Here is a 10,097-nt window from a genome sequence, read left to right on the forward strand (position 1 = left end):
TGGGGAGAAGAGAAGTTTGTGGCACAACTTGACCAGAAGAAGGGATCGGTTGGTAGGACATGTTCTGAGGCATCAAGGGATCACCAATTTAGTATTGGAGGGTAGGGTGGAGGGTAAAAATCGTAGGGGGAGACCGAGAGATGAATACACTAAGCAGATTCAGAAGGATGTAGGTTGCAGTAGGTACTGGGAGATGAAGAAACTTGCACAGGATAGAGTAGCATGGAGAGCTGCATCAAACCAGTCTCAGGACTGAAGACCACAACAACAACAACAACTCCTGTTGGGAGCAGGTCCCAAAGACCTGAGCAGTATTCCAGAAAGGAGCGCGTAAAGCTTTGTGTCGTGCAGTCATCAAGAGTACACGAGTGGGCCTTCGGCTCCGAAAGTCCACATCGGTGATGTTTTGTTGAACGGTTCGCTCGCTGACACTTCTGGATGACCCAGCGTTGGAATTTGCAGCAAGGAAGGGCTGAACGTCTCTCATTTCAACGATTCTCTCCAGTCGTCGTCGGTCCCGTTCTTGCAGGATCTTTTTCCGGCCGCAGCGATCTCGGAGATTTGACGTTTTACCGGATTCCTGGTATTTAAAGTATACTCGTGAAATGGTCTTACGGGGAAAAAAATGGTTCAAATGGCTCTCAGCACTATGGGACTTAACATCTGAGGTCATCAGTCCCCTAGAACTTAGAACTACCTAAACCTAACTAACCTAAGGACAGCACACACATCCATGCCCGAGGCAGGATTCGAACCTGCGACCGTAGCGGTCTCGCGGTTCCAGACTGAAGCTCCTAGAACCGCTCGGCCACACTGGCCGGCCTTACGGGAAAAATCTCCACTTGATCGCTACCTCGGAGATGCTGTGTCCCATCGCACGTGCGCCGACTTTAACACCACGTTCAAACTCACTTAAATCCTGATAACCTGCCATTGTAGCAGCAGTAACCGATCTAACAACTGCGCCAGACACTTGTTGTCTCATACAGGCGTTGCCGACCGCAAAATGTTCGTCTTCTAAATGTTGGCCACTTTTTCATGCGCTATATAAAAAATTACCGCCTACAATTTTGTCCACTGTAATGTTGGTACGTCAGCAACATGGTTTTTGAACAGTTCAAGTGATGAAAACCGATGTTTGCACATCAAGAATTCAAGAGAAACAATATGGCGATACATCAGATGAATATGGGCAACGAGACATGCATTCCATCTTTTTTTCCGTCACATAGTAAGCTATACGGTGTGCTGCCTTGTAGCTGACACTGTCATGAAGAAGAATGATGCGGCGTTATTAGTAGATCAAAGAGCACGAAGACAGTTTAGGGAGCGTGCAAGCTAATGTCATCAATATTCTAGTGATCCCTGAACACATGCCAACCGTATGATAATGTATGATGTCATTCCTTCACTTCTCCTTGCAGTCCAGCGTGGTGGATGAAGAATGATGCGACATCAGTAATGAACGGAAGACAGCAGAATGACAGTATAGAGGCCGTCTACACTAGTGTCACCACAGTCTTAATTACCCCTAATGACCCTACATCTACATATCTCAGTATTTCAATACGCATGCCTATACCAGTTCCTTTGGGGCTTCAGCTTTGCGGAGGAAATGGCAGTGTAAAGAAACACATTATACGAGAGCGGAAAAATTTCCAGTATCTGTGTGATACTGCACTCTTCCTTCCTTCCTTCCTTCCTTCCTCCTGTTTGTCCATCTGAGCTAATTGTCCCACTTCTGAAACTTCCTAGCAGATTAAAACTGTGTGCCGGACCGAGACTCGAACTCGGGACCTTTGCCTTTCGCGGGCAAGTGCTCCACCAACTGAGCTACCCAAGCACGACTCACGCTCCGTCCTCACAGCTTTACTTCTGCCAGTACCTCGTCTCCTACCTTCCAAACTTTACAGAAGCTCTCCTGCGAACCCTGCAGAACTAGCACTCCTGAAAGAAAGGATATTGCGGAGACATGGCTAGCCACAGCCTGGGGGATGTTTCCAGAATGAGATTTTCACTCTGCAGCGGAGTGTGCGCTGATGTGAAACTTCCTGGCAGATTAAAACTGTGTGATGCGCCGAGACTCGAACTCGGGACCTTTGCCTTTCGCGGGCAAGTGCTCTACCAACTGAGCTACCCAAGCACGACTCACTCCCCGTCCTCACAGCCTCACTTGCCCGCGAATAGGCGAAGGTCCCGAGTTCGGGTCTCGGTCCGGCACACAGTTTTAATCTGCCAGGAAGTTTCATATCAGCGCACACTCCGCTGCAGAGTGAAAATCTCATTCTGGAAATGTCCCACTTCTGTTGACCTCGACGGCAACAAGACGCTAAACCCAAATTTACTGTCTACTTTCGGCCGTTTGACATACAAGGTTGCACACGATGGAGAGCGGCCGTTGAGCTGCCCTGGAAGGAGTTTCAAGCTATCGTACTCCGTAGTAACAGCCCCGCTTTCTCGCCCGCTCCACAGAGAGAAAGAGAGAGAGGTGAACCAGCTATTAGCCTCATCATGGAGAGAGGCTGGGTATACCGTAAGGTAGTTAGGATCCACTGTTCGTCCAGGTTCGTGAAAGTTGACCGCCCGACATTGGCGTCCTCTTGGTTTGGGGAACCGAAAAGACTGCTACCAAACGTCTCTCTGCGCGGTGTACCTTCTCAAGATGGTTCGCACTACACCAGCGCTCTCCTCCTCCAAGTGTATCTAGTGAGTGAATGAGTTGTTCAACGTGTCTCCTCTTAGCTATCCGTATTTCCCAGTCACAAGGTTACGACCCACAGATTTTGTAGTCAGTAAAACCAAAAAGCCACTTGATGAATGACATCCACTGTGCAAGTCCTCTTAGATTAGGACGGTAAGAAACTTTCTGGCGATTCAACTATCAATGTTACTGAACGGCTAAAATTGTCACGCGATCACGGTTGCAGGTTCCCTACGCAGAGGCATCCAAGAGCAACAAATATTAGATATTCAATATATAACGCAGGTATTGACAAAATGAAAAATTTAAAATCCTGTCATAATCTACTCATTAAGAGGCATAACCTTAACGTTATGCGTTTAAAACGCAAAAATTAGTCAAGTGTTGAAGTTAGAACTGTGTAAGTGTCTTGAGGAAGCGAACCTCAAGGCGCGCAAATTACCCAGATTACATTCATCCGATACTTGAGAATGAGAGCACTTACGAGACTTCCAACAAACTTTACACCTAATTTCAAGAGTTTTCGAAACATTTTCTTGCTGACACCCTCTCCCCCTCCCCTCGGACACATACAAAATAATGAACGGAAAAAGGAGTTATCGCTTCCCACATTTTCGTTGTTCTTGCAGTAAAATTTTAACATCAGGCACGACGTTTTAATTTGTTACTTCTGTACTGTTAACTACATTCGCAACACATTTTGCACACACAGTTCCTGCATATGCCACTGAATGGGCCTGGAAAATTATATCATTGTAGGACACGTTCAGAAGATATGATGTCACGATTAATCAGACTGAAGGTATAGCTGGGCGTATAATCAAGATGAGTATGATCAGAATGAGGGAAAGAGTGAGGGAGGCATCAGGGAGGAAAGACAGGACCCAAGTGGTTTGGTGAACTCCAGAACGATTGGGAAGAATTGAGGGTCGAGGTGGAAGGGAAGGAAAATTGGAGAAGCAAGTAGACACTGATCAATACGCCGAAGATCGACCATAAACAGATATGCAGGGGAAATATGTCACCAGTGGAGAAGACAAGAGTATGTTCAAGGTCTCAGAATAAAAGTAGGGGGGAAGAAAAGAAAGGATGAAGAGGTTTGGGAGGAGAACAGGGAAACAAAATCCATGAAAGGCCTACCCATCGCCTTGGAGATACTGCAATGTGAGAAGAAGAATTAGAAAAAGAAGGAGAAGAAGAACGCCGTTAATGGGAGATGAAACTTGGATAAATTCGTACGAGCTGAAAACGAATCGACAGTTCATTGTTTGAGTGTGGCAAGATGAAGACAAACCAATAAAAATCGTTCGTTCGTGAAGCACATCTAAATATTATGTTTGTCTCCCCCTGCTTACATTGGGCTTGGCTTGGCTTGATGATCGACGAACACTGAATCCTGAATGGTATACAAATATTTATTTGACACAAGTGATGGACGAAATCAAGAAATCAATCATAAATGTCAGTGATAGATAGTAGGACAGCAGGAAGACAGTATAAAGACTGTCTACACTTGTGTCATCGGGGTCCCAATTACACCTAATGAGCCCACACCTCTCTGTGACTTTGTCCCCCCCCCCCCTCACACACACACACACATCCGTCACCTCCCCTCCCACCACCACTACCACCAATCCTAGCTTTCGAAAATATTCAAATTATGTAAAGAATTCCTCCTGCACCATCTACCTCAGTGTCGTCATGGTCTGGTTGTGCATCTGGGCTATTTCCACTGTCTTGGACTGGGAATGTAGTGGGTGAATGACGTCATTGCGATGCTGATTATGGGTAATTAGGATCCAGACGACACTAACGTACATAACTGTGTTCATGCTGTCTTTCATTCACTACTAGCGTCGCACCATTCTTCATCATGACAATGGCTACTGTCGCACATCTGCTGTGGGGAGATGTGGGGTTATAAAGCCATAGGGGTGTAGGCGTCATTAGGGGTAGTTAGGACTGTGTAGACGGCCTGTATACTGTCTTTCTGCTGTCTTCCGTTCATTACTGATGTCGCATCATTCTTCATCCACCACGCTGGACTGCGAGGAGAAGTGAAGGAATGACATCATACGCTATCATACGGTTGGGATGTGTTCAGGGATAGTTTGAATATTGATTACATTAGCTTGCATGCTTCCTAAACTGTCTTCGTGCTCTCTAATAACGCCGCATCATTCTTCTTCACGACAGTGGCAGCTACGAGGCAGTACACCGTATAGCTTACTATGTGACGGAAAAAAAAAAAATGAAATGCATGTCTCGTTGCCCATATTCATTTGATGTGTCGCCAAATTGTTTCTCTTGAATTCTTGATGTGCAAACATCGGTTTTCATCACCTGAATCGTTCAAAAACCATGTTGCTGACGTACCAACATTACAGTGGAAAAAATTGTAGGCGGTATTTTATTATATAGCGCATGAAAAAGTGGCCAACATTTAGAAGACGAAAGTTTTGAGAAATGATAAAAATATTTGTATCAAAAAATTTATTGTTTCATTGTTTTTGTAAAAATTTAAAAGGCGACCCCTCAGATTGCTTCACTTCCTAATTACATTGTCCAACTTCACTTCAACCACGTAATCCGATTTTCTCTTTTGTTGCAGGTAAGAGCCATCTACATATACTTCGTTAGGTGAGTACCTCATTCGCATTTCTCCCAGATACAGCAACCTCATATAATGTTTTCTGCCAGATTTGTAATTCGTCGCAAGTGGCCCGACTCTCGAAGGAAAAAACAATGGAAAGTTAGGGCTTAAAGTGCCGTGAACAACGAGTTCATTAGCTTCGGGGGACAAGGTAGGATTGCAGTAGGAGATCGGACATACCGTTTCGAAGGAACCATCCTGGGATTCGCCTAAAGCGATTCAGGCAAACCACAGGATGATCGAACATGTAACATCATCACCGAATTATTATGTATGATGTGAATACGCTGTCATTTTCGTTCCTATGCCACCTACTTCTCGCTAAATATTCGATTACGAACAAACCGGGCGATAAGTTAGCCACCCGCAGAAGAGATCACGCTAATTCCTTGTGAAGCCTTCTTTGGTATCAAATGTGTGGGTGGAGCAAACCACCAAATTCCGAGGGCGTTGATTGCTTGCTTTGCAGCCGCTCTTCCACATAGTCCCAGATATTTTCTATAGGACACAGATCGGGTAATTTAGCGGGCTGCAGACCAGGAACACAATGCGTGCAGTACTGTGAAGGCGGCTCTTGTCGTCTTGGAAGACGGAAGTGAGCCAGCATGAGGATGCAGAAGGAAGGGCAAGTTTTGTTCACTGATAATGTCGAAATGAACACCCTAGACAGCGTTCACGGCAACCCGAACGAGTGAGACCTAATCACGTTAGAAAGAAACCCCCATAAATAACTGCGGCGTGAACCACAGCCTGCACACAGTCTACATCTACATCTACGTGATTACTCTGCTATTCACAATAAAGTGCCTGGCAGAGGGTTCAGTGAACCACCTTCAAGCTGTCTCTCTACCGTTGCACTATCGAACGGCGCGCGGGAAAAACGAGCACTTAAATCTTTCTGTGCGAGCCCTGATTTCTCTTGTTTTATCGTGATGATCATTTCTCTCTATGTGTGTGGGTGCCAACAGAATGTTTTCGCAATCGGAGGAAAAAATTGGTGATTGAAATTTCATGAGAAGATACCGTCGCAACGAAAAACGCCTTTGTTTTAATGATTGCCACTCCAATTCACGTATCATGTCTGTGACACAATCTCCCCTATTTCGCGATAATACAAAACGAGCTGCCCTTCTTTGTTTTTCTTCGATGTCATCCGTCAGCCCCACCTGATGCGGATCCCACACTGCACAACAATACTCCAGAATAGGGCGGACAAGCGTGGTGTAAGCAGTCTCTTTAGTAGACCTGTTGTACCTTCTAAGTGTTCTGCCAATGAATCGCTGTCTTCGGTTTGCTCTACCCACAACATTAAGTATGTGATCGTTCCAGTTTAGGTTATTTGTATTTGTAATCGGTAAGTATTTAGTTCAATTTACAGCCTTAACATTTGTGTGACTTATCGCGTAATCGAAATTTAGCGGATTTCTTTTGGTACTCGTGTGAAGAACTTCACACTTTTCCTTATTCAGGGTCAATTGCCACATTTCGCACCATACAGATATATTATCAAAATCATTTTGCAAGTCGTTTTGATCATCTGATGACTTTACAAGACGGTAAATGACAGCATCATCTGCAAACAATCTAAGACGGCTACTCAGATTGTCTCCTATGTCGTTAATATAGATCAGGAACAACAGAGGGCCTATAGCACCTCCTTGGGGAACGCCGGATATTACTTATCTTTTACTCGATGACTTTCCGTCTATTGCTACGAACTGTGACCTTTCTGACAGGAAATCACGAATCCAGTCGCAAAACTGAGGCGATACTCCGTAGGCACGCAGTTTGGTTAGAAGACGCTTGTGAGGAACGGTGTCGAAAGCCTTCTGGAAATCTAAAAATGTAGAATAAATTTGACATTCCCAGTCGACAGCACTTATTACTTAATGAGTATAAAGAGCTAGTTGTGTTTCTGAACCCGTGCTGACTATGTGTCAATAAATCGTTTTCGTCGAGGTACTTCATAATGTTCGAATACAGTATATGTTCCAAAACCCTGTTGCAAATCGACGTTAGTCATATGGACCTGTAATTTAGTGGATTACTCCTACTTTCCTTTTTGGGTGTTGGTGTGACTTGAGCAATTTTCCAGTCGTAAGGCACGGATCTTTCTGTGAGCAAGCGGTTTTATAAAGGATGTTACAAAAAGGTACGGCCAAACATTCAGGAAACATTCCTCACCCACTAATAAAAAAACGTTATGTGGACGTGTGTCCGGAAACGCTTAATTTCCATGTTAGAGCTCATTTTAGTTTCGTCAATATGTACTGTACTTCCTCGATTCACCGCCAGTTGGCCCAATTGAAGGAAGGTAATGTTGACTTCGATGCTAGTGTTGACATGCGACTCATTGCTCTACAATACTAGCATCAAGCACATCAGTACGTAGCATCATCAGGTTAGTGTTCATCACGAACGTGGTTTTGCTGTCAGTGCAATGTTTACAAATGCGGAGTTGGCAGATGCCCATTTGATGTAGGGATTAGCACGGGGCAATAGCCGTGGCGCGGTACGTTTGTATCGAGACAGATTTTCAGAACGGAGGTGTCCCGACAGGAAGACGTTCGAAGCAATTCATCGGCGTCTTAGAGAGCGCGGAACATTCCAGCCTATGACTCGCGACCTTGAACGACGAGGACACCTGCAATGGACGAGGCAATTCTTCGTGCCGTTGACGATAACCCTAACGTCAGCGTCAGAGAAGTTGCTGCTGTACGAGGTAACGTTGACCACGTCACTGTATGGAGAGTGCTACGGGAGAACCAGTTGTTTCAGTACCGTGTACAGCGTGTGCAGGCACTATCAGCAGCTGATTGGCCTCCACGGGTACACTTCTGCGAATGGTTCATCCAACAATGTACCAATCCTCATTTCAGTGCAAATGTTCTCTTTACGGATGAAGCTTCATTCCGACGTGATCAAATTGTAAATTTTCACAATCGACATGTGTGGGCTGACGAGAATCCGCACGCAATTGTGCAATGACGTCATCGACACAGATTTTCTGTGAACGTTTGGGCAGGCATTCTTGGTGATGTCTCGATTGGGCCCCACGTTCTTCCACCTACGCTCAATGGAGCACGTTATCACGATTTCATACGGGATACTCTACCTGTGCTGCTAGAACATGTCTCTTTACAAGTACGACACAACATGTGGTTCATGCACGATGGAGCTCCTGCACATTTCAGTCGAAGTGTACGTACGCTTCTCAACAGCAGATTCGGTAGAGGCGGACGAATTCCGTGGCCTCCACGCTCTCCTGACCTCAACCCTATTGACTTTCATTTATGGGGGCATTTGAAAGCTCTCGTCTACGCAACCCCGGCACCAAATGTAGGAATTCTTCGTGCTCGTATTGTGGACGGCTGCGATACAATACGCCATTCTCCAGGGCTGCATCAGCGCATCAGGGATTCCGTGCGACGGAGGGTGGACGCACGTATCCTCGCTAACGGAGGACATTTTGAACATTTCCTGTAACAAAGTGTTTGAACTCACGCTGGTACGTTCTGTTTCTGTGTGTTTCCATTCCATGATTAATGTGATTTGAAGAGAAGTAATAAAATGAGCTCTAACATGGAAAGTAAGCGTTTCCGGACACATGTCCACATAACATATTTTCTTTCTTTGTGTGTGAGGAATGTTTCCTGAAAGTTCAGCCGTACCTTTTTGTAACACACTGTATAATTTCTGTGCAGCTATTTTATCAGGATACTCTGAGAGGAACGTGACTGGTATTCGAAGACTCGCCGACAGCTGCGGACGACCTCCATTGCTTCATGCTTGTTGTCTTGCCCGATGGCGATGTCATGTCTCAGCAGTATAATTATCCGTGTCTCGGAGCCAGTACCGTGCTACAGTGGTTTGAGGAGCATTGTAGCGAACTGACGTTGATGTCCCGGCGACCAAATTCGCCTGATGTATATCCTACGGAACCCACCTGTGTCGCTATCGGGCTCCATCATCGCGTACGCAAATTAGCGGCCCGTTATTTAAGGGAATTACATGACCTGTGCATTACATTATACCTCCACAAACCTACCAACAAACTGTTGGGTGCTGGACATGCAGACTCAGTGATGTACGTATTTCCAAAGACGGACAAACAAGCTATTAACTAGGTGGTCGTAATGTTTTGGCTCATCACTGTACTGTGAATGGTGTGTGTGGCCACTGTGCGAAATGGTTTTCGAATAGGCTTACTTGTTAGTAGTAAAGAGGTAAGAAACTACAACTTCTACTGCTTGAGCAGCGGAAACATAATAGGCGACATACTTCTTTTTCATTCTTTTGTTGGGGGTATCAGCGGGAAAGACTTTCAAAAAATTACAAATTATGTGTAAAGTTTGTTGGAAATCGATAAATGCTCAAATTCTAAAATACTGGATGAGTATACTCCGGGTATTTTTGCGCCGTCAGGAACGATAACTTAAAGCATATGTAGAATTTAAGTTTTAACCTTGACATATTTCACTGGAGTATATGAGATGCGACAATAAAGTAATGAGACTGACTTTCTTTGCAAGATGTGGCAACCCTGCAGGCTTGCGTAGGCGCAATATCTTTGGTCTCAGTCTGTAAGCTGCTTCTAGTCCAAGCGGCAAATCGATGCAACTCCTCAGTCCTGAGTTGTGCTGTGATAAGTTAACACGTGTTTGTGTCTCTCGTCACGGAAATGGATCCGCATAATATTGCTTAACGCTATGCCATTTCTTTTTGCGTTAAATTGGGTGAAAA

At 45.1% G+C, this 10,097-nt stretch overlaps 1 protein-coding gene across 1 annotated transcript in view; it reads left to right on the top strand.

Annotated features, from left to right (window-relative positions):
* LOC126108513 (coiled-coil domain-containing protein CG32809-like) overlaps positions 1-5,499 on the top strand; it is a 626,816-nt gene extending 621,317 nt beyond the window's left edge. The window contains exon 8 of the mRNA XM_049913782.1: positions 5,313-5,499. Coding sequence (XP_049769739.1) covers positions 5,313-5,345 — 33 coding nt within the window. The 3' untranslated portion in view covers positions 5,346-5,499. The remainder of the gene's footprint in view (positions 1-5,312) is intronic.
* The last annotated feature ends 4,598 nt before the right edge of the window (positions 5,500-10,097 follow it).

The sequence above is a fragment of the Schistocerca cancellata genome, chromosome 11 (genome assembly GCF_023864275.1).
Source record: "Schistocerca cancellata isolate TAMUIC-IGC-003103 chromosome 11, iqSchCanc2.1, whole genome shotgun sequence".
Lineage (NCBI taxonomy): Eukaryota > Metazoa > Arthropoda > Insecta > Orthoptera > Acrididae > Schistocerca > Schistocerca cancellata.